Here is a 27930-nt window from a genome sequence, read left to right as displayed (position 1 = left end):
CCTGGAGCCCGAAGAGGACATCAGAAAGGGTAGAGGAAGCCCTGAAGAGACCTGAGGCGCAGTGGAGCTTTCTTTAGGCTGCTCAGCCTCCCCGCCTAAGAGCTGATTTGCGGGGTAGCATAGCAGCTCCCGTCACTGCCGCTTTCCTGCACATCCTCCAGCCTTCTGCCAATCCCAGAGCTTCAACGCTAGTCATGGATATTTTTTGATACAATATTTTTGGTCTGGTTTGGAGAGAGCACACCAGAAAGGGTGTTTAAAGGCTATTTAGAGGGTGTTCTCCATTTTGTGCAATTTCACTTACACATGCAGGGCCCCGGAACATAGCTCCTCTGTAAGTTGCCTGTATCCTTTAAGATAAGAATGGGGAAACTGCAGCCATCCTGGTGTCATTGGACTAGGAATTCACAACATCCCTATTGGCCATACGGGCTGGGGCTAATGGGAGCTGGAGTCCAAGAACATTTGGAAAGCCACAGGTTCCCCACCCCCACTGCACAATGGAGAAGGGCTGAGTCAGTTCTCAGCCTGGGCTCTGGAGTACCATTGGCTTTCTAGAAGGGGCAGCACCAAAGACAAATGGGTCCTTGGCCTAACTCCATGCAAAGTATCTTCTTGGGCCTTTCCTCTTGTAAACTAGGCAGTTGTAACGTACCGCTTGTTATCACCCGCCTGTTCTGCCATGGGGACTTCTTGGATCATTCTTTGTCTAGCTCCTTCCCTTTGACCTTACCACCTTAGAAAAGAAGAAGAAACTAGGCACAATTCACCCAAAATTTAGTACTGTTATTCAGGACTTCTTTTCAGCCAGAACTCACCAGACCTTGGCTCCGGCACCTCTCAAGTGAGTGCCATTGCCATCCTAAGAGAACAAGGGGGGTGTTCATGGTGAATTCCGGCACCTCTTTTTCTAGAAAAATAGAAAAGTATATTAAATTGCAAAATTATTTCACAATAATTTACTTTTGGGATTTAAAACTTTATGATCCGTATGTCCCCAACCAAACTCAGTCAGAGAGAGTGAGAGGGGTAAGGCTTCAAAAATCACAGGAATACATTCTCACATTCCTCCCAAGCACCCTCAGATTTAACCTCTGTAGGTCGAATGTGAAATGTTCAGGTTTGAGTAAAACAAACAAAGAGATAATTGTAAGAATTTGAGTAATGTGAGCAGAAGGAAGAATTGCTGTTGGGACATGCCCATCCTGGGGACATCTGTATATTCTTGCACCTGCAGTGCAAGAAGACCCTGATTCAAATGCACCATGAGCTCACTTATCCTGCTATAATTATTTTTTGAGTAGCAGATACTGTTGTTGCTCCTTATGATATGCTATTTGATTATCTGGTTTAATTATGTCTTTAACTGGTATATGGTTGTCTTTTATTGTTGCTCTTCATGAAATTGTGCTCCAGACTGAAAAAAGGGCAGGATAGTAGCATATTAATTAATGTGGAGGTAATAATATACAGATGTACCTTTAATTTTAATGCTTGTGTACTTGTGTTTAATATTTGCAAACCAACAAGAAACCTATTTGGGTCCTTTCCTAAACCATTCCGATGCTGAGTAATGACCAGTTCCTCCAACCAACTGGCACTGCTGGGAGAACCTGAAAGGACACCTTCCCCCATATATTTCACACTACCCTTTGATGCCACCAGAGGATGCTTCAGAGCCCTTTCACTAGTGGCAAAATCAGTGGAGATTCAAAGCAAGACTCCTTGGAAGGCAAGAAATACATAGAAAAATAACTTACTGGAATGCCAAATTTTGGAAATTGTGCATGAACCCCAAATAACAATAAATAATCAGCTGTAGTTTTTAAAAAAACAACCCCAAGGTAAAGTGAAATATTTTATTATTTCATAGCTTCAAAAGCAAATCATACAAAATGACAGTGTTATTTGAGTTAAGATATGATGAGAAGGTTTCCGAAGGCAGAATGAGCACCCAACTGGCTGCGTACATATATAAAACGCTTCCCTGTGGTTCTCAACTCTCATCCCCATTCCCTTCACCCAGACAGTGAGTTATGTAGAGTTTCCTCTGAAGTCCAATTCTCAGCCTCCTGTCAGTGCAAAAATCTCAGACTCAGAAATTTGATTCTGATGTCAGCTCTCTCCCCTTTGTAATGGCTTGGTCGCTCATCTCATCCTGCATCACCGGTAGCGCAATTTTTGTTAAGGGAGTTTCAGTTTTGAAAAGAGAGTCAGTTTTGAGGTGGGGGGTTATGTAGAAAGATTTCTGGAAAGACTCTGATGTGAAGTAGTAGATAAAAGGGTCAAAGCAGCAGTTCAGAGTGGCGATGCACAGCGTGATTGGATAGAATGTCCTCGCAAATCTCTCCAAGAAACAATTTGCTATGGCCTGAGAACGCACGAGGGCGTACAAGAAAAGGATGGAGTTGTAAGGCACAAAACACACCAGGAAGATGGCCAAATGTACAACAATCATCTTCAGCACTTTCTCTTTGTTGGTGCCAATCTGGGAAAGCGTGGCAGGTTTCCGGAGGGTCCTCAGGACCAGTGATGAACAAATGAGGTTGAGCAGCAAGGGAATAAGAAAGCCAACCACTTCAATAAATATTGTAATTTTGGACAAGTAGGTCTTCCATATGCTTTTGGAAAAGCCTTCAAAGCATGTTGTACTAGTGTTGTAAGTGTTGGTGGTGGAGAACAAGGATGCTGAGATCCCTCCACTGAGGACGAGAATCCACACACCCATGCACACGATCACTGTATTCTTCCTTGTCCTAATGGTGCGAGATCGGAACGGGTATACGATGGCGAGGAAGCGGTCAACACTGATGCATGTGAGGAACAGCATACTCCCGTAGATGTTGGTCAGGAAGGCTGTCCCTGAGATCCTGCACAAAAGGTCTCCAAAGGGCCAGTGCCTGTTGAAGTTGTAGAAGATCTTGAATGGAAGAGTGAAGACGAAGAGTAAGTCGGAGACCACCAGGTTGGTCATGAAAATGGTGGTCTCAGATCGCATATTGATGCGGCAGCAGAATACGAACAAGGAAGCACAGTTAGTGATCAAGCCAAGGATGAACACCATGCTGTAGACAGCTCCATAGAGGTTGTACTTGAAGGAATCATCCGTCATGCATGTGTGGTTGTTGCTGTGATTCCCCATTTCAGCTCTGCACTTTGCAAAGCCAAATTAAGTGGAATCCATGCAATGAAAGTCAGGAAGCCCTGCTCGCCTTAAGGAGCATATTCCAGTGATATTGATTGAATGCTTGTTGCCACACAGGTGTGATGGGTGCCATTCTCCTGGGGAAAGCCAGAAAGGAAAAAGCAATCAGTTCTCAAATACTTAGTCTAAGTACCTCCCAATTTATATAAAACATCCCCCAAATAATCGTGGGAAGTTAGTTACAGGTGCTAAGGAGACTCTCCTCCTCCTCGAAGAGTTCCCTGGTAAGAGGGACTAACTGTTAAACCACTCTGGGATCTGATTCTGTAAGGGGAATAGAGGTCTCCTCACAACTCACAGCACCCTTAGCAAACAACACCTCCCAGGATTCTTTGTGAGGAAGAAGACATGGTTGTTTAAAGCGGCATGATATTGTGCAGATGGGGGCCAGACTCTCTGGACTGAATCCAACTAAGTCATACTCGGAATAGACCCACTGAAATTTATGGACTTACATTAGTCGTGTCTATTGATTTCAATGGGTTTTCTCTGTGTATGAGTTGGATTCAAGCATACATGCTGGCTGGGGCCAACAGGTGTTGTGGTCCAGCGATATCTGGAGAACAACAGTGTGGGGAATGATGCTGTATTCCAGGAGGAGGGAACCTTGGGCAGGGAACCTAATCAACATTTCTGGTCTCTCTCTCTGGCCCTCAGAAGTCTTCCAACCACATCACCTCAACAAACCACTCCTAATCACCCAGTCCTTCAATGTTGTTTTTCACATCCTCTTGGCTGGAATGTATCCTTGAACTCTGATAATGCCTCTTGCTTGCCTGCATAGAGAATGGAGAGGGGAATGTGAGTTAGCCTATTGTAGTAAGATAAAATTTGCATTTGTAGCTCCAATCACTTTTCCCTCTGGCCTTGCCCACTGCTGACTCCTGGGAAGTTGCCCTGAAGGGAATATGGCCCTTGTGCTGTATAGCATGTGTGCATTTTTTAAAAATCCAGGTATTTCCTGTTTCACTTGTGTGCTCTTTGCCTTCTAAAGCAGTTGTCATTTCAAAGAACATTTCTAGGTTCTATTATATTTGGTGTCCGACATACTACTTGGTTCTATTTGGGGAAGGACCACAGCGAGCTGGAAAGAGCATGTTTTGCAGGTTAAACCTCAAAGTCATCTCCATGTCGTGCTGTCTGACACTGTCTGACAGTGCTGGGAATATTACGCTGAAAGGATCAATGGTCTGAGTCAGCTTAAAGAAAGCAGGGGACTCATGGAAACTTCAGTTTTGGCAAACGAAAGTATCCAAGGATGCAGAGCTTGATCTTTGTCCCTGGCGTGGGCAGGTAAGTCACATGCAGATAAAGCACGCAACAGGCATCACTAGCAGAAGTGGTTTGGGGCCCCTGCAGAATGGCTACAGGAGACAAACATCTGCAGTGGGAGAAACAGCAGACATTCCAGCGGCGTGTGTCCTGTTGTAATACATGATCTAACATCTGACCCAGGATGCTTTTGACAAAAGGAACCATTAGTCAGGAGCCTGGAACCACATCAAATGACAAATTCCTCCTCTTTTTGTATGGCTTCAGAAATAGCAAATCTTAGGCAATTTCAAGAGTTCTCTGGAAAAATTCACACCATTTTGCTTCAGTTCTGAGATAAGGTAAAGGTAAAGGGACCCCTGACCATTAGGTCCAGTCGTGACCGACTCTGGGGTTGCGGCGTTCATCTTGCTTTATTGGCCAAGGGAGCCGGCGTACAGCTTCCAGGTCATGTGGCCAGTATGATTAAGCTGCTTCTGGCGAACCAGAGCAGTGCAGGGCAACGACATTTACCTTCCCGCCGGAGCAGTACCTATAACTATAAAGTAGATGAATCTATAAAGTAGATAAATATCTACTTGCACTTTGTCATGCTTTCGAACTGCTAGGTTGGCAGGAGCAGGGACCGAGCAACGGGAGCTCACCCCGTCGCGGAGATTCGAACCACCGACCTTCTGATCGGCAAGTCCTAGGCTCTGTGGTTTAACCCACAGTGCCACCCGCGTCCTGTCCCTGTATTTACACAGAGGGACATACCTCTGTGTAAAAATACGCAGCATCACACTGCATGAGTACGGGTTGTAAACTATGAAGCTGCTCCTCACTTCGGCCTCATTGTCATTAAGGGTTGGGGAACTGGTGACCCATCGTAAAGTTCCAGCAGCCCCCAATGGTCAGAAATGTTGGTGAGACACAGGTTTCCCATCGCTGCATCAAGAACACCAGCCAACCATACAGAGTGCACATTACTGTAATGGTATGTATGACATGCACACTGTACATCTGCATCAGGCATAGGCAAACTCGGCCCTCCAGATGTTTTGGGACTACAACTCCCATCATCCCAAGCTAACAGGACTAGTGGTCAGGGATGCTGGGAGTTGTAGTCCCAAAACATCTGGAGGGCCGAGTTTGCCTATGCCTGATCTGCATCCTCCAACCTTTGGCTATCAGATGTTTTGGACTACAATTCCCATCAGCCCTTGTCAGAATGGCCAATTGTCAGGTGTTATAGGCGTTGAGCTCCATAGACCTGTAAAATATTCATTGTTCATGTCAGTGGAGGGGTGATAGCTCTATACAGGAATAATGATATTAACAGCAATATGGTATAGTATTACAGTATTGGAGAAGACCTAGAAAGACCTGGGTTCAAGCTCAAGCCAGCCATGAAGCTTACTGGGTGACCTCAGGGAATCATCTTAGCCGATAAGCTGAGTGATCAGATAATTCAGAGGATCACACAATTGGAAGGAACCACAGGGATCATCTAGTCCCTCCCTACAATGCAGGAATCTTTCACCCAATGTGGGGCTTGGACCCACAACCCTGAGATTAAGAGTCTCGTGCTCTACCAAATAAGCTATCTTTCAATGTATCTCTCAATATAACCCAAGTTCCCTACTATCATAAGACCCCCCATTGTTGACCGTGGTCCCATCTGCTGTTTACATTTAAAGCACTATTATATCCCTTTAAGGGACACAGGTGGCGCTGTGGGTTAAACCAGAGCCTAGGACTTGCCGATCAGAAGGTCGGCGGTTCGAATCCCCACGACGGGGTGAGCTCCCGTTGCTCGGTCCCTGCTTCTGCCAACCTAGAATTTTGAAAGCACGTCAAAGTGCAAGTAGATAAATACCGTATTTTTTGCTCTATAGGACGCACTTTTTCCCCTCCAAAAATGAAGGGGAAATGTGTGTGTGCGTCCTATGGAGCGAATGCAGGCTCCTTGGCTTCGCCGCGACGCACCTGTCCTGGAAGCCGGAGGAGGAACAGAAGGGTCTCCTTCTGTTCCTTCTCCAGCTTCGCTGAAGGGCGCTGCGCCTTCTCTCTCTCTCTGCGCAGCGCCTCTCCTGTGAAGGAGAGGCGCTGCGCAGAGAGAGAGAGAAGGCGCAGCGCCCCTTGAGCAACGCGCCTGTCCAGCGAAGCCGGAGGAGGAACAGAAGGGTCTCCTTCTGTTCCTCCTCCCGCTTGGCAGCGACGCGCCTGTGCTGGAAGCCGGAGGAGGAAGGAGAAGGCGCTGCGCAGAGAGAGAGAGAAGGCGTAGCGCCCCTTGAGCGACGCGCCTGTGCTGGAAGCTGGAAGAGGAACAGAAGGGTCTCCTTCTCCAGCTTCGCTGAAGGGCGCTGCGCCTTCTCCCTTTCTGCGCAGAGAGGGAGAGAAGGCGCAGCGCCCCTTGAGCAACGCGCTGTCCAGCGAAGCCCGAGGAGGAACAGAAGGGTCTTCTTCTGTTCCTTCTCCAGCTTCGCTGAAGGGCGCTGCCCCTTCTCCCTCTCTGCGCAGCACCTCTCCTGTGAAGGAGGGGTGCTGCGCAGAGAGAGAGAAGGTGCAGTGCCCCTTCAGCGACGCGTCTGTCCTGGCTTCTGCTTTAGCCCTGCGCAGCCTCTTTGGGCAGGGGGAGCCTTCATCCCGCTGCCCTGAAGAGGCTTGGCGCGGTTACCCCAGAAGCCAGAACAGCTACACGGTATCCCAGAAGCCAGATCCCTCTTGCTGTTCTGGCTTCTGGGGTTCAGAATAATTTTTTCTTGTTTTCCGCCTCCCAAAACTAGGTGCGCCCTATGGTCCGGTGCGCCCTATGGTGCGAAAAATACGGTAGGTACCGCTCCGGCGGGAAGGTAAACGGCGTTTCCGTGTACTGCTCTGGTTCATCAGAAGCGGCTTAGTCATGCTGGCCAAATGACCCGGAAGCTGTACGCTGGCTCCCTCGGCCAATAAAGCGAGATGAGCGCCGCAACCCCAGAGTCGGTCACGACTGGACCTAATGGTCAGGGGTCCCTTTACCTTTACCTTTATATCCCTTTAAACACCCGTGGCTCCTCCGCACCCCACCAAATCCTGGGACCTATATTTCTTAAGGGTGCTGAGAGTTGTTAGGAGATTCTTCACCTCAAAGAGCTGCAATTCACAAATTTCCCTGGGAAGAGGGATTGACTGTTAAACTCAGTGCTTTTTTCAGGGGGGACACACACGGGGACGCATACCCCTAAACATTTTGTGAATCTAAGTTTGGCCTCATTGAGGGGCAGTATTTCAATATGAGTAGGAAAATGAGAGTACCCATAAGCATTTTTTTAGGGGGGTGGTAAAACTACTCTGAAACTGTAGCTCTGTGGTGGGAATAGGGGTCTCCTCTAACCACTTTCTTCATCCTTAAAAAACTGCAGTTCTTTGAACCTACCATTTAATGTAACTGTATTATAATACATGCTGCATATGGAGCCTTTATTTCTCCAAAAATCCATAAAGCAACACTGCAACAGTGAGGAATATAGCTTATTAGGATAAAAAAAAAATCTCATTTTTTCAGATTAATCAAACTTGTGTTCTGATGATCTCAAGATGCTCACTCATTTCCTTGTGACCTTTCAGTCAATCCTTTTAAAAGTACTGTTGCTTTTGTGTGTGTGTATTTCACCCAATGGATCAATGCAGGAGCTTGCAATTTTTAATAAAAGAAAAAGAAACCTTTTTATGCATAAGCCTATTTCTTTCTTTTTAACAGCTTCATTTAAAAGTGGGGGCATTCCTAATCTTTCTGGTTATGCATCTAAATTTGGGCTCAGCTTTATGAGTACTTGCATTTATGCAGACTAAAAACATAAATTTGCATATGTCCAGTTGAATAAATATGTGCATTAGTTATATAAAACAAACCCCAGCTGCCCTACAGCTCTTACCTTTTTGGTTTCTGCAGGCTGTGCATTTGAAAGGAAATAAATATTACATTCAAAAGCTGGCTCTCAAAGGACTTGCTGACAAATCATCCTTAGATTTGCCACACACAACTCTCATCTGGACTCTCTTACCCGCAAGAGCACTGATGAAAAAGGCCCATTATTCCATTTGTTCTACTTTTGTTAAGGACTTACCTGCACTTGTTTTTATTTCCTTGTTGTACCAATGAGTGATTGGAAAACTTTTGCCAAGGGAAATCTGCAAATTTGGTAAGCTGGAAATGCACAGTTTGTGACCTACCAAATCAAACATAACTCTCCTAGCCCACATCTCCCACCCCCAGTTTCAGATAGGACAGGCACACAAACAGGAGATTTCCAAATGTTCAATCACTCCTTCAAATACCAAACTCAAGTAGTTGAGTGACACCAGAAGGGGAGTCAGAGGTCACATCTGCACTATACATTTAAAGCAGTATTATACCATTTCTAACTGGCTGGCTTCTGCGAGAACATAATGCAGGAGTACTAGATGATTCTTTGGTCTGATCCAGCAGGGCTTTTCTTATGTTTTAAAGGGATTTCTTTAAACTAAGGACTCTTTTCTTTGCTACGGTAATTATGCCATTTGCACTGTTGCGCACATAGAAAATGTGTACATCTTAAAAATACGATTTAACATAGTTGGTAAACAAAATGCAATTCATTATTGACACTGATACCCCATGAATCCTTCAGATGGCTGACGATTTCCCAAACCTTCCCCCCTACACCCACACACCCACACTATATAAAACACACTATATAAACACACACACATCATCATCATCATCAATGTACGATACATGGTGCTTTACAGAATACAAGAACAGCAGACCTCTGCCCCAAGGAACTTACAGGGAGGCAAGTGGAGGCAGCAGTAATCAGGGAACAAGTATCTGTCTTCTTCCCAAAATTCTGATGCAGCTTGCTTCTATCGCCCCACCCCCACCCACTCATTTCCAGATAGCTAGGGGAGAAAATAACTATGCAGCACCAGAATACAAGATAAAATTCATGTCTGGTCTGCCCATTACTAGCTGCATTATAGTTCTCAAAACCATTCATTAAGGCCAACAATTAATTCCAAAGCAAACAGTCTAATATTAATGCCACTCACAGCTATCCTATGAATTCTGTGTGTTGAAGATTAAGGTAATCTGGAATTGGTAACCATGCGGATAGTCAATTAAACCCTTCTGAATTGGGGTTTCCTTAAGGGTTTAAGGGTTTAAGATGTCCTTAAACCCTTCTGAATTAAAGACAGTTACAACAGCCAAGTAACCTTATCCATCTTCCACCATTTGCCCTTGCTCAGCTACTCACTAGCAAAACTGAATGTTCATAGAAATTCAATACAATATGACCATTGCAATGGTAATACACCCCCCTTTTTCTTAAAGGGGAGAGAAAGCATTTGATTCCTCCACCTGAAAGGCAAGCAACTGAGTTTACCAAGTGACTTACAAGCTAGGAACACAGGAAAGCTACCTTATACCAAGTCCATCTAGCTCAGTATTATATAGACAGAATGACAGCTGTTCTCTAAGGCTTCAGTCAAGGGACATACACAGAACTACCTGGAGATGCCTGGGATTGAACTTGGGACCCTCTGCATGCAAACCAGATGATCTACCACTGCACTATGGTCCTTCCCCTAGGAAAGAGGTCTGCTTTAGAAGCAGAAGAGGAAGCCAAGATATTCTCTGAAATCAATCTGGGTTTCTTGCTTGTTTTTGGCTATTTCTGCAAGCTCTGAAATCAATCCAGAGCAATCCAGTTAGCTTCCTGCTTTATTCCCTGCAGTTCACTAACTAAGGAGAAAAGCAATGAAGAATACCCAGACATGAGGATATCCTGAGCAGATTTTGAACTCTGAACTTCCCCATCCTTCTAGTTCCACCATCCATTGTATTTATATATAATGAGAAATTATTTATATTAAACACAACATACTTTGAGCAGAAATAACCCTTCTGATGCTCAGTAGTTTGTCAGCATTATAGATAACCAGCTGGTGTCGCTCAGGAATTCTAAGCCAAAAAATCAGTGCAGTTTTGAAAGGTTCAGCCTGCCATCTTAATTCAAATTCATCACCCAACAGCACCCAAAAACAGATGGAAACCTGTGTGCATGTTGTTGTGTTTTGGGAACGGGAGCCTGGTAATGAGGCTATCAATGACCACTAGTCACAATGGTTAAATATAGCCTTTCAGATCCATGCTTCTGAATACAGGTACTGTGGGTCAACAGTGGGGAGAGAGCTATTGCTCTCAACATGACCTCCTTGTGGGTGTCTGGTTGGCTTCTGTGACCATATGACTTCTGGGCCTGATGAACCTTTGGTTTGATCTATCAAGGCTTTGTGCATGTGATGAGGTGCTTTGAGACTACCAGTTCAAGATGGGACACATCTTTGTTCCTTGTATCTGGCACTCAGGACAGATTTGGGATTCTGGGTTGTATTCTATGTTAGTCATAGAGTGGACAAATTGAAATTAGTAGACCAGTGTAGCTTAGGCCAGTTAATTTCAATGGGTCCGTTCTGAGCAGAACTTAGTTGGACATAACCTGCTGTTAATATACTTGGCACCTCGTTGCTTAACTGTGAACTGATGGAGGTAGTCTTGCACTTGGGTTGAACCCACACCATACATTTAAAGCACATGGTTTTCCCCAAAGAATCCCGGGAACTGTAGTTTGTTAAGGGTGCTGAGAACTGTAGCTCTGTAAATTATAGTTTCAGGCTTCATACATAATTACTGTATGCTACATTTACTCACAATCCAGCCATTCATTCATTCATTTCTGGGGTTTGTATCTATCAATATTCGTATTATCAGTGTAATACAATAAAATACTGTAATCCACTCATAATACAAACATGGAAAGATACAAATCCCAGAAATGAATGAAGAAATGGGCAGAACTCTGGCTGGATCCTAAGTTAAGCAGTCCTAAACAACTTACTAGGGAATAAAGGAGCATTACATTTCAAAACATTTATTACATTTCCATTTCTCTTGTTTTTGCTTCAGTTGTGCTTTATGATACTCTGATTTTATCTGACCATTGGAATGACAACAACTCACTGGATAGTAGCTGTTATCGTGCACCTAAGTGGAATCACACAGATGAAAGAAAAATCAAGTGTCCAGATCTATTGCCTGTTTAATCATACTTTACACAGAAATAAAGATATGATTTAAAACGAGATAAGTTTTACAATGACAGGAATGTCTTTTGAGTGCTGAAATGTAAAATGTAAAAACGTAGACACCCCAAACTACTGTTTAATGTTGACCCATGGAGTTAAAACTAAAATCTGTGCTTTTCTAAAAGGATTTAACATTTTAGCTGCAGAGATGGCCAAAGCACTATGTAAATGTTGGTGTTTGTGCCAACTTATGCTAAAATTGCAGAAATGTAAAGGAGTCAACAAGTGGGGGGGGGGCAATACCAAACTTCCATTTTTAAAAAACAGAAAAAGAATATTTAATGGGATTTAAAGAGAAGGAGGCTATGGGGGTGTGGTGTGATGACTGAAGCCCCATTCAGTGATCACAATCAGAAAATGTGCACTGTGGTATCTTTTTATTGCGAGCAAACACAGATTTGCAGAAACTTTGGAACTAAAAGCACTCTCAAAAGAAAAAAAGAAAGGCAGTTTTGTTTTGCTACACCAAGGTGAGAAGATTCGTGGGCCTCCTATAAAAACTGTTGCTTAAAAGTCTCAGACATGAAAGCAGAAAGATTACACCCACCACGACCCCTGCCGAAATAAATTAGTCGTCTTATCGGTTTCAGGAGCCTTAGATCAGAATCCTTGGCATGTCTACTCAGAAGTAAGTACCGCCGAGATCAGAGGGGCTTATCGCCAGAAAGGTGTGGCTGGAAATGATCGTCTGATGCCGCACTTACCGTACCTTGTTGCACACCCCATTGAACTCAACAGAACTTACTACTGAGTAGATATGCCTAGGATCACGTTGTGTGACACACACCGGATCAGGCCTCACTAGGAAATGTTTGAAATCATAGGAAAAGGCAGTGGTGGTGAACAGAGATTTTATTCGTTTGCTTATAGGCGCTTCTTCACCTCTCTAGGCGACGTACTAGAAATCTGGTCACGTTTTTTTAAAAGGCGAAATTAACAATGAATTCAAAGAAACAAACGGAAAAGTCAACTTACACAGCAAAGACCACCTTCCCAAGGTGGGGTGATCAGCGCCACTGACTACTTCCAGATCCAGTCAGGCTGTAGGTCCGAGTTAGAAGCTTCCTGCCGCCCGGCGATGCAATACACAGATCTGTTCCATGTTGTTTCGGTGACGCTTTGGAGCTGGACCCCCAAAACAAACAAAAACAAAACTATTTGCGCCTTCCAAAAACGCACAGATTATCCTCAAAAACAGAGAAGCAGGCAGAGGCGCTCGCTGAGCAAACCCTCCAAGCCTTTGTTTAAAGGGCTGGCGGCGGGCGGCGAAACCTCCTCTTTGGAGATGGGCTCTTGCGCCCCGCTTCCAATCCCTGAGCCGGAGTTGTGAGCGTCGTGCGCGCGGAGAAGCAGGGGGAGGGCGGGGGGAACAATCTCCCAATAGAAGGCATTTCTGATTGGATGGCGAGCAGTTCTAAGCAGCCCAGGACTCCACCCCGTCCTTTGGGTTCCCAGGAGGTGGCCAATGGCTGCAAGCGGGTGGGAGCTCTCGCTTTCGGAAAGCCTTTTTGGTCAGAGAAAGGAGGGGGTTCTGCTTTCCCAGGCAAGGACGAGCTGAGTTTCAAAAGGTCCGATTTTGACAATGGAGGAGGGGTCGCTTCCTGTGCGAAAGAGTGGTGGGCGATGCAGTCGGAGAGAGGGGCTGCTGGCAGGGGAGTCCTTGCTAGAGACTTGAATAACAAAAGAGTCGCATCGGGTTTGATTATTCGAATGGGTTGTTGGAAACTTACAGAAGAGCAGACTGAAAGAGCCTTGCAGTTTGATATTGTAATTCTGAGTTTAGAAGGGGATTAGACGGATTCAGCAGGTTTGGGCAAATTAATGGAGGTTAAGCCTTCAAGTGGCAACTAACCATGGTCGCTCTGAATCCCAGTGGGGAATTGCGCGTGGGGAAGAGTTCTGTGGCGCTCAGGTCCTGCTTTCGGATTTCTCTTGACCACTGCAAGATAACATGATAGCTGGACTAGATGGGCCTTTGGTCTGATTCAGGAAAGCTCTTCCAATATTCTGAAGTCACTGCGTCTTGTCACAGCAAGTTACATAGCTTAACTATGTGCTGTGGGGGGGGGGGGGCGAATACTTCCTTTTGTATGTCCTGAATCTTCCCACTGTAGGAGATTCATTGGATAATACCAGGTTCTAGTATTATGAAAGGCAAAGAAAAGCTTCATTCTGTCTGGCTACTGTGCACTTATACACCTTTTGTCATTCCCAACCCTTTGCAAATGGGTCAACCCACAGACTACAGAGAATGAATGAAAAAACGAGGGCTGTGTGCTATAATCAGCTGAATCTGAGGTTTAATCAACTGAAACTTCTATTATCCAGAAGGGGTGAATTTTAGCCAATGGGGTCAACTTTTAATAGGAAAAGGAACGCTTTCCTTCTCCCTACAGCTGTCACCCCTCACCCCAGAATGTAAACAACCCACTGAAGATTACTCAGTTCCTTCCACTGTGGGGGCAGGAGGGGGGGAAGCAGGAGCACCACACAAGCAAACAAACAGCCCTTTCTGTTTCTCTTCTACAGGCTCTGTGTGCCCTTGCCATGCAGCGCCTAGCTGCAGCCCAGTGGCTCTTATCCAGTGGACTCAAGCAGTTTCCTGAATCTAACAGCAGCATTAGCTCACTTGTAAAAAGAAAGAAAGAAAGGAAGAAAGGAAAAACACAACCCACCATAGATTGGCTCGTCCCGTGTCTCAATCCCGTAAATGAACATTGTTTTCTATAAACTGTATTAATCATTCATTGATAGCCTGCAAATAAGTTCTCCTGAGCTTTCCAATTTATAGTGGAGGTTTGGTGAGATTTTGAATACATGGCCTATTCACATGGCATCATGAGCATGGGGAGGCGTATGTTTTCTGGCAAGTGATGAATGGCGACTTTGCTGTGACTGCCACAGCTAGGGACAATAATTTGAGCTGCATGACATTTAACCTCTCCAGACCCATTTCACTTTTAGATGGCTGGGTGAACTAGCTGTGTTCACACCTAGGAGGCTTAATCTACCTATGCAAAGTATTGGATATACCACTCCAGACTGCTTGAAGGGAGTTGCATATCTCAAGTGGGTTCTGAAAATACCTAAAATGTGGCATGTTGGTGAGATCATTTCCAGCTGCTGCTTCTTTTGCCTGTGGTGCCTATTGGGTCTGCTAGGTCAGAAAGCAAGGAGACTGACAGTAGATGGAGCCAGAGAGCCAGCAGGGGAAATAATTCTAGCTTTGTCCCCATTCTCCCCCCTGCTGAGCTCTGCTAGGGAATAAGGAAAGAATAGCAGCACTATTCCTTCAGGTTGTTGCAAGTATGAGAGCCAGACAGGTGGGCTCTAGCTGAGGGCACAGTAAGGTTGGTGGGGCAGCAGCCCATTCACTTTAATGGACAAACCTCCATGGCTTTCTTACTACAGTGGTACCTCGGGTTACATACGCTTCAGGTTACATACGCTTCAGGTTACTTACACTTCAGGTTACAGACTCCACTAACCCAGAAATAGTGCTTCAGGTTAAGAACTTTGCTTCAGGATGAGAACAGAAATCGTGCTCCGACGGCGCGGCAGCAGCAGGAGGCCCCATTAGCTAAAGTGGTGCTTCAGGTTAAGAACAGTTTCAGGTTAAGAACGGACCTCTGGAACGAATTAAGTATGTAACCAGAGGTACCACTGTACTTTTCTACATTCAGGCTTCTGACATCTCATCAGCATTTTGAAGCGGTACAGTCCTAAAAAGTCTGCACCATATTATTTTCTGTGCCTGTTTTACTGACTGGCATATTTGACATTAAGAAGAAATCTGCCAACAGCCATAAATACGATCTTAAAGGTTTCCAAATAAAACATTACAAAGGAGATCAACTACAGAATGCACATCTAACACAGCAAAATTAACGAACACAGATTATCTTTAAAATTAAAAGTGGTCATACATAAATTCAGAACCATTTATAATGAGGTATTTATATTCCACCCCACAAAGATCTGCCAAACTATTTATCTAATTGCATTTAAACATAACGTTAATAGGGTTAGTTAGTTTTTTCTGGGGTGGGAAAGTTTCCCAGTTAATACATTGGTGATATACACAATTAAAACTTATTTTTTTGGTATTGTGCTTTTTGTGTGTGTGTTTTTACTGTGATGGTGATGATGATGATGATTTTCATTGTGGTAACACTTAAACATAATTATTTGTTTCAGGAAAGTGTTTTATAAATATAGTGGATTGGATCCAAAGTAAGTTATGCTTCTGTCTTAGCTGCACTTACCTGGGAGTAAACCACACTATATGATTAGCATAGTACTGTTATCTTCTCGTTGAAATCAATGTAAAGAAGTAGTTGCAACTAATTGAAGATCCACTGATTCCAATGGGAACTAACAGGACGTCCATAGTTTCATCAGAGAAGTGTTGGAGGGAATGGAATAGGATGTCTGTATTTTCATCGGAGAAATGTTGGGAGGTATGTGGATCTGCCCTAGTGGAATTAATGAATGAATAAATAAATTGCAAGGCAACACTTTCCAGCCTTAGTTATTTTACCCCGCCTTTCTTCCAGGTTACTCAAGGAGGCATGCATGTTTCCCCTCCTCACTTCAGCCTACAAGGTTGTTGTGAGGATAAACACACACACACACACACACACGGGGTGGATTTGAATCTAGCTTTCCCCAGTTTTAGTCTGACATTCAGCCAGTTTTCCCAACCTGGTACCTTCCAGATGTTTTGGATTACAGCTCCCATGCTGGCTGGGAGTGATGGGAGTTGGAGTTCAAAACATGGAGAACATCATGTAGGACAAGAATACTTTAACCATCTTGCCACACTGGATCTTAACTTTTTTAGGCTAGTCACTTTTTTTTTTAAAAAAAATAACAACAACACCTGACTCTGCCCTGTCTTTGACATACAGAATAGCCCCTGTTGATATGTTTGCTGGCATGGAGATAAAACACTGAGAAAGCTTTACTTGCTAAGTTACTGTGCCCAGTACGAAGTGTTGTGTGCCAAGGCCCCATGACCCACAATCCTCTAATGGATAAATAAAACACACGAACAAGCAAATTTTTGGTTTATGGGTTCAAATAGGCCACTTTATTGGTTACAGATGTGAGCGATTTGGCTTAGGCATTGGGTGAAGCCAGACTATATCTCAACCCCCTCCCAGCTGCTGGGAGTCCAACTATGGCTAAGCCACCAACAGGGGGAGCCCTAAGACTTCCATCAAATAGGAGCATCCCTAGGGGTCCCCGTTGGGGTAATGGCATGGCCCTAGCTCATATCCAGGCATCGGACAGAATCCACACCCCCGGGTCCCTTTAACAGGATGCCCTTACTGAGGAGGGACAGCGAAGGCTACAACCTTCCCTCCATCCAAACAAAAGCTTACCCAATGCCTAACCTCACAAAAGTTGTGATGATTGTTACGAGGTAGGCGAAAACCAAATGGACGGTGCCAATTTGCCAAGTGGAAAAATTCCTGCCTGGCCCCAACAATATGGCGACCAATGATTAGTCCATAGCAAGGTCATAACTCATCAAAGCAGAAAAAGAGGGCGAGGTGGGTGGGAGATCCGGCGAAGGGCATGAAAGGATGGCCTCCCCGCCGCACTGGAGTTTAAATTCCCTGTGGACACTCCCCTGTCGGCGCTGAATCATTGTCGAGGCCCACTCCTTGAGTGGGGCCCCACCCAGAGCCAACGGTGCAGGGAGGCAACGGCAGGGAGTGGGACAGTCTCCAGCCCTTGACTGGGTCATGCAGGCCCCGGGGTCTGGCCGCCATGCAACCCACCAAATAAGGTAATGGACTTATCAGACTGACTTGAATACCACAGATGAGAATCTGGGCGGGGAGAGAAACTGATAATACTTTAATGAGAAAATGAGTAAACACAGTATATAATATGAGAAGAAATAAACAGGGTTTTTGCCTTTTTTGAAGGCCTTGTTCATAGCAGGAAGATATTCAACAACGAAACGTACAAGAAAAAACTCCCTCAGAACTACACAGCCAATCAGGACACCACAGCAAGGATAATGCCGTTGTGACTGGTTGCTATGCACATCTTCACCCTCTTGGCTGGCTGACTATCAGCAGAATTAACCTTTAGGTTACTGCCGTTGTACTGATAGCAAAAAGAAGATGGCATTCTGTTTCACACATAATACAGCAGCAAAAATAGCACTTTTTTATTTTACAGGCTTCTTCTTCTTTGGTGATCACTTGTAGCTGAGTAAGATTGTCTTCCATGAACACGGTTTTAACAGTGAGTCCGTAAGTGACTGTGGAGGTCAATTCTGGATCCACAAATCCTTCCACAGTGGGGACATCAGTTTCTGGGCGGGAGTTGATCACGGTGAGGGCTTGCCAAATGTGCCTTCCTCCAATTGTTTCCCAGTTATCAGTGCTTATACTACATTTTTTAAAAGATGTGCCTTGAGAGCATCTTTAAACCTCTTGTTGTCCACCAGTATTTCACTTTCCGTTCTTAGGTTGGGAATATAGTCGCTTTGGAAGATGATAATCAAGCATCAATCAGAAAACAAGACATATATCTCCTTTGACTTCCCTCCCCACTTTTGTGGGTCCTTATGTTATAATTCCCCACCCCCTGCATCTCCTTTGGAATTCCAATATTTAATAAATCCTTAAATATTCCTTAGTTCAAAATTTTAAATACAAGTTTTAAATCAATCCTGCTAATGAATTTAATTGTTTAGAAAAATTTTTTAAATAAGTTATATACATATGGTCTCTTTCTATCCTAAGGAAAGACAGAAGTTGTGAAACCCACAAGGGAATATTTTAAAGGCCTAACATCCTATACAGTGGTACCTCGGGTTACAGACGCTTCAGGTTACAGACTCTGCTAACCCAGGTTAAGAACGGACCTCCAGAACAAATTAAGTAATTAAGCCAAGGTTAATTGTATTTCCTTTACAGTGGTAAAGGTAAAGGGAACCCTGACCATTAGGTCCAGTCGTGGCCAACTCTGGGGTTGCGGCGCTCATCTTGCTTTATTGGCCGAGGGAGCTGGCCGTTTACCTTCCCGCCAGAGCGGTACCTATTTATCTACTTGCACTTGGACGTGCTTTCGAACTGCTAGGTTGGCAGGAGCAGGGACCGAGCAGCGGGAGCTCACCCCGTCGCAGGGATTTGAACTGCCGACCTTCTGATCGGCAAGTCCTAGGCTCTGTGGTTTAACCCACAGCACCACCCCAACTTTTTTACAGTGGTACCTCGGGTTAAAAACTTAATTCGTTCTGGAGGTCTGTTCTTAACCTGAAACTGTTCTTAACCTGAGGTACCACTTTAGCTAATGGGGCCTCCCGCTGCCACTGCGCCGCCACCGCACGATTTCTGTTATCCTGAAGTAAAGTTCTTAACCTGAGGTACTGTTTATGGGTTAGCGGAGTCTGTAACCTGAAGCGTCTGTAACCCGAGGTACCACTGTACTTCAAATCTCTGCTGGGATTCTCTCACCAAAGAGTACTTCCCCCAAATCTGGATCTTGGCATTCAGTCATTCTCCTATTCCTTGCCACCAGCAAAGGCACCATCTGGTCATTTATCTCAGGCAGCAAAATATCTTGGGTTGCGCCTGAAGTTTAGATTGTAAGAACCTGGCTTAGGTCAGAACAACCTTGTAGTCTTGTACATTCAAAAGCCTGGCAAAGGAGAATGAAGATTTTTGCTTCAAAGCTAGCATTCAATCTATGTTCCAAGCTGTACTCTGTGATGCTGCAGATCAAGTAAAGCAAAGATAAGAGCAAGCACGTAGTTGCCTGGAAGAAACAGCTGGCGAAATAGCAATAAAGAAAAAGTGCTTAGACTAGGATCCCACGCACTTGGTTCAAGCCAGCAATCTAAGCAGCACTAAACAGGAGAAGTGCTTTGCCTTTTCCATGTTGATTATTAGGAATGAATAGAACTATTTATTTCCAATCAGTGCCACTTTTGCATGCTTTCACTCATAAGCCATTTCCACGCTGATCAGTGATTATTATTATTTTTAAAAATCTGCACAAAAATTTGCATGGAAATATGTATTTAACAAGGTATTTTCTCTTAACATCTGAATTTTTAAAATGTATTTTAATTCAATTTTGAAAGTATTTTAATACTGTTTTTAAAGCCAAGAACTGCATTGCCACATTTGGAGAAGTGAGAAACCCAAGTGGTTTTTCAAGCAACTTCCTAAATCTCACATTAGTCTGGGAGGTGTGTTATCAGGTCAGTTCGTATTGGAATTGGCAAAGATGGTAACCTGCCCTGGAACCAGTGAGATGAAAGGACGGGTCATAACAAATACTGAACTAACCCCTATTTATTAGCTGATTTGGTACTTTTATATGTTACCCTTCATCGTCCATCATGGAACTCAAGGTGATGTACACCCAGCAACTGACCAAACCTGCACCTGCTTAGCTTCAACAAGTTGACTACATTAGGTGACCTCAAATAAGATACTGGTACTTGCCACTCTCCCCTGCCAATGCTACAGTCTAGGCTGGGGTAGCTAACATGCTGCCCTACAAGGGTTGCCAACTTGAATAAAATATCGGGGAGACCCAGGTAAGTGCGGCCCTGCATAATTGATCACAAGATGCTGTGCAGCACACCATTTGAATAGCAATGCCCATTAAATAGGGGGGGGACCTAGCCGCAGGAGCCTGCCCCTACAGATATTGCTCAGCTGTTAACTACCATAAGCTCCAGTCCAACAAAAGCTGCAAGGCACCATGTTGCTTACCTCTGCCCTAAGTGTCAGAAGTGGGCAGTGAAGAGGGGCACCTATTCACACCTGGCACCCTGGCAGCGGAATCACTGCAGCTTACAGACCCTCCAAGTGTCCCTATTTTCCAGGGATGTCCCTGATTTAGAAGAAGAAGAGTTTGGATTTGATATCCCGCTTTATCACTACCTGAAGGAGTCTCAAAGCAGCTAACATTTTCCTTTCCCTTCCTCCCCCACAACAAACACTCTGTGAGGTGAGTAAGGCTGGGAGACTTCAGAGAAGTGTGACTAGCCCAAGGTCACCCAGCAGCTGCATGTGGAAGAGCGGAGACGCGAACCCGGTTCCCCAGATTACAAGTCTACCGCTCTTAAACACTACACCATCCCAGTTTCAGATTTGATCTGGGAATGTCTCTAAGCAACTTACATGAAAATCAAGAGCCAAGAAGGCATAATATAAAGCCTATAGAGCTATTTGCGGCTCAGGACCCCAATAACTCAAGGACGACCTCTCCTCACATGAACCAACCCAGACCATCATTGGTGATGTTCTTAGTGTGTTCACTCAAAGGGAGGAGCAGAGAGTGGCAACATAGGAACAGGTCTTTAATGGAATGCTCTCCCCAGGCCAATGTTCAGAGTCCAGGATCACATACTTTCCAACATTTCTCCTATGAAATTAGTGTTGTCCTAAGGAAAAGTGGGACATTCTGGGATCAAATAAGAAACTGGGACAGCTTCTGCAATTCCGGGACTGTCCCTGGAAAATATGGAACACTTGGAGGGTCTGGGATCAGGGACAAGACTGCAGCAGAGCTGCAAAGTTGTTCTAGCAAATTCCCTTGCATGCCACCAAGCTTCACTCATGAGAATCCCAAGCCTTGTGGGAACATCTCACCTGAAAATATTCTACATTGAGAGGAAGGGGTGTCTCTTCCCTTTGTTGAAGGCATTGTTTTGGGAGAGAGCTATTTAGCCCTAACCCTGTCTCTCCCTACAAATCCTGTTCAGTCACCCCAGGCAGCAGATCACCTCCCTTCTCAGACTCCAACAATGCCCTCTTCCCCTATAGCAGGGATGGGGAGTGGGGACAACAACCGCACTGAAGCCTGCCAGGTTTGGGAGAGGACCTCTGTCTGCCTTACTCTGCTTCTGTGTTCTGGCCTCCTCTTCTCACTCCTCCTTCTCTTCTGTCAGAGTCTTTCATCCTGGATCTGGGCCAAAAAGCTGTGCATGGCTCAAGAAGCTTGTCATAAGCCGTCAAGTGTCTCTGATCAGAAATAAGTTAATGATGCTGCCAGGTGGACTTCACTGAAGAAAGCATTCCACAGATTGTGGGGGTACCACCAAAAAGGTTCTCTCCTTTGCTGCAACCCTCTGAACCTCCTGAGCTCCAAACCTTAGATGCTGTGTTTCTATGACAAATGGATGTGGACCCATGGCCCTAGGACATTTGGTGAAAAGAATGAGTGTGAGGGCAACAGCAGAGAAAGGTCAAACAGCAACCCCCCTACCTGCTGCTTGTTGTGAAGATGGCAAAACTTACAGAGCTAATACACTTAGAGGAGACGGTCAGGGCCGGCCCACCCTTGAGGCAAGGTGAGGCAACTACTTCAGGCAACAAGATCCACAGGGGCAGCAGATCCCCATGTAGGTCTTCACTTTCCCCTTCAGGTAAGGAGGTCCCACTTTGTAGTTCACCTCCGGTGCCAAAATGTCTTGGGTCGGCCCTAGAGACAGAAGACCGAAAAAAGAATGGTAATATGAGGAAAAGATTTGATTTGGAATTGACACGTTATAGCTGCTAAGACAATACATCATTAATACAAATTATATAGGTTTTAGAAAAGGTTTTCAATATTTATTTGTTTAAAGTGATTTGTTGCAGATTTATCATAAAATGTATGTGTATAAAACTGAAGGAATGTAAAGTAATATTTTTTTTGGAAAGCTGACTTTTTGCTCTGCATTTGGATACCTCTTCAGATACCACTAACCAAATTTTGCACGATGGTTCATAAGACTATGTTTGAATACAGCATACAAATTTAATAAATAATTGTAGTAGTAGTAGTACAGTTGTGTTGCTTTTTGAATCAACATGGTGGGCTGGAGCTTTCAAAATTGATTTTAGCCACTTATTTCAAAAATAGAACAAAACTTTCATTTCTCAGAATGCACAAGCAATGTCAGGTACAAAGATACTAAGGTGTGTGTGTCTGTGTAATAGTTTTTAATATGATAAATATACTTACATGTTGTAGGCTTTTTCATGCATGTCCAATTTTTCAAAATAAAATTTCAGGAATAATTTTAAATGAACAAGAGATATAACCAAGAGTTTTATCGCACATGTTTGCATTGTATCGTGCAGTGATATCCTTTCCCATGCGGTGGGTTTTTTTATATAAAAAAAGATAACATGCTTTTCAGAAATCATCCTTGAACAAGTCTGTGTAGTGCATACCACGGTTATGATAAAGAGGCCCCATTCTTTGTATAAACAGAGCAGGTATTTTCCTGCAAAGCTGTGCTTGAGAGTTGCTGTTAACCTTGGCAAGTAAGCTAGTAGCTTGATCCTAACACTCGGCACTGGTTCTGTTGTGGTATGCTTGTGTACACAGTGTCCTCCATTCACCTAGGAGATGCTCAAATGTTGTCCATTGTTCTTTGCAGAGGAGAAGGAAGCCTGTTTACAAAAGACATGCACAATTCAGAAGAGATTTCAAAGCAAGCCAGTGTCTACTTATTTTTGCTGAGCTTACTAATATATCCTGCTAAATGAGATAACATCCTGGATGGCATTCTGTTCCTTTTAAGGCAAGGAAACACGAGCAAATGGGAGCTGGCTTGGGGTGGAAGGAAAAGGCAACCTTAGTCCCCTCTCCTGTGTTATATTTCCAAAGCCTGGAAGGAAAGTTGGGGGGCCATGACAAGAAATAACTTAGACTTTTCCCTGAGGCCAAATAGGATGAGTTCCATGGTACCAAATTGGCCTAGGAGTAAAATATGTTGAATTGTATAACATTATGGATTGAGAACAATATGAAAAGAAAGAAAGATGTTAATGGAATAAGTTAATTTTATTTGAAAGTGGATATTGGAAAACTGCTAAAATGAGTATTATGGAAACACAGTTAGGGGGGATTAAAGGAAGTCACTTAACAATGATATTTAAATTGGGATTTTAACAGTTAGGATATATGTTTGTTTGTCTATTTAATATTGTAATGTTTTTCTTTTGTGTTTGTTATAAAATTGGAAAACTAATAAAAAAATTGGGGGGGGAGGATGAGCTCCATGGTGGGGTCTTTTTGAAGGATAGCAAACTACAATTGTGTGGGTAGGAATGGGTGAATACAAGCAACACTGTTTTGCACTTGTGCAATATGTGTGCGACTGTGCACATGTACATCGCCACAATCCAGAAGTGGCCCGTTAATAGCCTGGCTTAGCCAAAGATATGTTGGCATAATTTGCTCATCCTGGCTTTCTGAGGGTATTCTGGAGGTCTTGCAGGGTTAGGGCCAGAGAGGCAGGTCATCAGCTCACTCATGTAACCTGGCAACCTAGCACAGAATATCTATTTAAGGCTTGTTTCTCCCCCTGTCAGGCTAAGGCAGAGCAGCAGCAACAGCCTCACTTCTGAACAGAGTTTGGATCTGGTGTAACTTGACTCTTAATTTACACTGGCTTGCTTTATGCCAGTTTCTTGTGCATAGGATTGCTCCCCTAATAATTATTAAATTATCAGTGTGGTGTAGTGGTGAAGAGCGGTAGACTCGTAATCTGGTGAACCAGGTTTGCGTCTCCGCTCCTCCACATGCAGCTGCTGGGTGACCTTGGGCTAGTCACACTTCTTTGAAGTCTCTCAGCCCCACTCACCTCACAGAGTGTTTGTTGTGAAGGAGGAAGGGAAAGGAGAATGTTTGTCACTTTGAGACTCCTTCGGGTAGTGATAAGGCGGGATATCAAATCCAAATCCAAACAGCCCCAAAAAGAGGTTCAGGACAACCAATTTATGCTATGTGAGTTGCACCATTGTGGTGTTACATTGGTCACAAGAAATGTTGCATGTTAAACACATTTCAGTTACGATCTTGTGATTTTTAAAAAATACTAAGAACCTCAAATAAGAGAATAGATCTAAAACATTTAAATTTTACTTTTCCTTTGCTGAGGTGGGGGGGGAAAGTGTGTTGTGACCACGGCTATTTTTTCTAGAAAAAGAGGGGCTGGAACTCACCATGAACGCCTCCCTTGTTCTCTTATAATGGGAATGGCGCCCACTTGAGAGGTGCTGGAACAGAGTTCCGGCGAGTCCCAGCTGAAAAAAAGCTCTGGTTGTGATCAATGTAAAGTGCTCAACCAAGTTTTTATTGTACTAAGCTCATCTAATTTTGTTCCTTCCAGTGAGAGAACCTGTGTAGTGAAGTGGTTAAGAGCTGTAGTCTTGTAATCTGGTGAACCAGGTTCGCGTCTCCGCTCCTCCACATGCAGCTGCTGGGTGACCTTGGGCTAGTCACACTTCTTTGAAGTCTCTCAGCCCCACCCACCTCACAGAGTGTTTGTTGTGGGGGAGGAAGGGAAAGGAGAATGTTAGCTGCTTTGAGACTCCTTTGGGTAGTGATAAAGTGGGATATCAAATCCAAACTCTTCTTCTTCTTCTTCCTTCCTGATTATTATTATTATTTTTTGCCAGTTCAACAAATGGAAAAGCAAAACTATCAATGCAATAAAGGATCACTAACTTATTTTTATTTTCTTGGAAATGTCTCTAAATGGAACTCCAGAAAAAAAATAGAGAAATTCTGATACACCTTGCATGTCACTTTTTCTAGTTTTATGCAATTATAAAATACCACTTTGAAAAATTGTTGCTAGATAATGAAACTTAGGGAAATTATCTTAACATGATATAGAACATGTTAACTGTATATGAAAATGCAAAATGGGTCTACAGGTTGACCTTTTCAAGAAATTACTCTAGCATATGAAAATACTACAATAATATAGGTTGCAATTAAAAAACAAAGCACACAATTCTGGGAAACGAAAACTTGTTTTTCTGACCCTGGCACAGTGGAAGAGGGGGGGGCTCACTAGTGTGGTGTGCAGAATGAAGTGTGCAGAATGAGGTTAAAATCGATGCTTGGTAGAATGCAGTTCTATGGTAATTAAGACAAAGATAAATAAACACATTTGGGAAACAAGGAGCAAAGGACTCAAAAAGTCTTTTGTGACAAGGCATCTTCTTAGCTGAAAAAATCCCCCGCTGCCCCCTCCCCAGGAAGTAGTGAGAGCAGCAGAACATGAGTACAGTGATACCTCGGGTTATAGATGCTTCAAGTTACAGACCCTGCTAACCCAGAAATAGTACCTCAGGTTAAGAACTTTGCTTCAGGATGAGAACAGAAATCGCACGGCAGCGGTGCGGTGGCAGCAGGAGGCCCCATTAGCTAAAGTGGTACCTCAGGTTAAGAACAGTTTCAGGTTAAGAACGGACCTCCAGAACGAATTAAGTTCTTAACCCAAGGTACCACTGTAAGCTAAAAGATGCTAGACAAAGTAATTGGCCATATGTTCTAGAGAGTAATTGCTAATCCAAAGCAGGGAACGTGACCCCCATAATATGAACGATGGCTGTCTAATCATGAGGATCACAGTGGCTCCCCAAGGGCTCTCCATCCTCAAGAGTACTATTGTATAGGCAGATTCCAGAAATCTTTGTTTATAATACAAGATATAACAGAATGGTATTCATCAACAAAGTAGACATTGTGTGTTTCACTTCCCATAAGGGGACACTAATTCTTCTCTGGCAATGAATATGATTGCACTGCATCATGTATTATATGGGCCAATCTCTGTTGTCTCTTATAAACTCCGTGAATAATCTCGAGGTGTATTGATTTCAAATGGTTACCCAGCACATAGGACAAGAGAGATTTTGAGAGAGATTGCCCATTGTTGAAAATGCAACTGGATCCTTGCTTCACAATTCAATTTAATGCAGGCACGATTCACAGATGACTTGGTCTTCATTTTCAGGGGCACCATTTCAGAGGAGCAGGAAGGAATCTTCCCCATACCCTTGCTTCATTTTACATGTAATTATTTCTCAGGAGCGCAGGAGTGTAATTAATTTCTTAAATGACTTGGGGCACTGCCTCATACCCACATTTGCATAAGACCTGTATGTGCTAATTTATAAGTATAGCTGTCTCTGGGCAAATTAAGATGATCAGTGACTGGGATCTCATCAGGACTATAGTTTGCAGTGAGCTTAGTCACCCTATATGCAAATTTTAAAGAAGGTTTTTAAAAGGGAGGGGGCAGGAGATCTGGGGTCCAGCACAAAAAGACAGGGGGGTCTGAGCCACCACATAACAATGTCCATACTCAGGCTAATATCTATGGGTTGCATCCTATGTAGTGCTAAGTTACAGCCACTTAGCTGTGTACTTGTTCTGCTGGTGAAATGTTTTGAGCCAGGACACTGTTGTTGCTTAAAAGAATACATAAGCAGGTTGCTGGTACCTTTGCTGCACAAAAGATAGCACAATCTGTTGCTCAACGATTTTCCACAAGCACAATTGTTGCACTGGATTCCTCTGTAAATACATCATTTAAAGCTCTCCCTTATGCTAGCAGACAGAATGTTGTATACAGTCCTATCTTTCTAGCTAACTTGCAGGTACTACACAGTGGCTGAGTTTGCACATAATGGTAAGATGGGCTTACCTGTTTTATAATGGTTTGTTATGATTACTCCCACTTTTCTCTTCACATAATGTGAGGATAAACGAACCAGGAAGCCTTAATTTCCGATTATGCCCAAATCGGGGATCCATAGTTGGAAAGGGCCATAGCTGAACAGTACAGGACTTGCTTTGCATGGAAAAGGTCCCAGATTCAATACCCAGCATCTTCAGGTGGAGCTGGGAATTTCCCCTGCCTGAAACCCTGGAGAGTCAGTCAGTATCAACAATTCTGACATAGATGAACCAGCGGTATGACTTGGTATATAGCAGCTTCCTGTGTTCCCAGATCTGTCGCTCCCTCACAAGCTGAAATCTCCAGCTCAGACATAATGGGAAGCCAAGGTTTCCTGGTCTGTTTATCCTGCTCATCCCAAGGGAGGAGCTAAGTAGGGGCGAACGGGCAGCATGACTCAGCATGCTGCTCCTTCAAATAAACCACAATAAGCTGGGAAGCCTGGGGTATTAGTACATGCAAGCGTAACCATCAAATTCAGGAACACTATTTCAGGTTTAAGTGTGTGGAGGCAGGGAAGCAAAGAAATTTCAGTGGGTGGAGGAGAGTAAGTTTCACAACAGAAACCTCTCTTGCATACTTTCAGAACCAAAAATGTGTTTTTTAAAAAAGCATCTGCTGTAGTTAGTTTGTTCCGCCTTTTAATGTAAATGGGATAATTATGTGTTCTGAAACATGTTGAGGGATGAATCAGAGCATGAGCGGGGACTGATATTTGGCCATCATGTACCCACCAGTGGACAGGAGGTTCAGGACAAAGCTCTGTCCCATCGCCTTTTGCAACTGTGTCTGG

The 27930-nt window shown here is 44.0% G+C and overlaps 1 protein-coding gene across 2 annotated transcripts; it reads right to left on the bottom strand.

Annotated features, from left to right (window-relative positions):
• Positions 1–1845: 1845 nt before the first annotated feature.
• LPAR4 (lysophosphatidic acid receptor 4) lies at positions 1846–12961 on the bottom strand. Of its 2 annotated transcripts, XM_053374038.1 has the most exons (3): positions 12602–12961; positions 8374–8391; positions 1846–3282 (listed from the first exon to the last, which is right to left on the bottom strand). In XM_053374038.1, the coding sequence occupies exon 3, from the start codon at positions 3140–3142 to the stop codon at positions 2096–2098; it is 1047 nt and encodes a 348-aa protein (XP_053230013.1). In that variant the 5' UTR covers positions 3143–3282; positions 8374–8391; positions 12602–12961; the 3' UTR covers positions 1846–2095. The 2 variants fall into 2 exon arrangements, with proteins under 2 accessions (XP_053230013.1, XP_053230012.1); XM_053374037.1 differs by lacking the exon at positions 8374–8391.
• Between the last annotated feature and the right edge of the window lie 14969 nt (positions 12962–27930).

Source organism: Podarcis raffonei, chromosome Z, assembly GCF_027172205.1.
Source record: "Podarcis raffonei isolate rPodRaf1 chromosome Z, rPodRaf1.pri, whole genome shotgun sequence".
In the NCBI taxonomy this organism is placed as follows: domain Eukaryota; kingdom Metazoa; phylum Chordata; class Lepidosauria; order Squamata; family Lacertidae; genus Podarcis; species Podarcis raffonei.
Note: the sequence above shows the minus strand (reverse complement) of the source record. Positions and strands in the feature narration are given on the sequence as shown.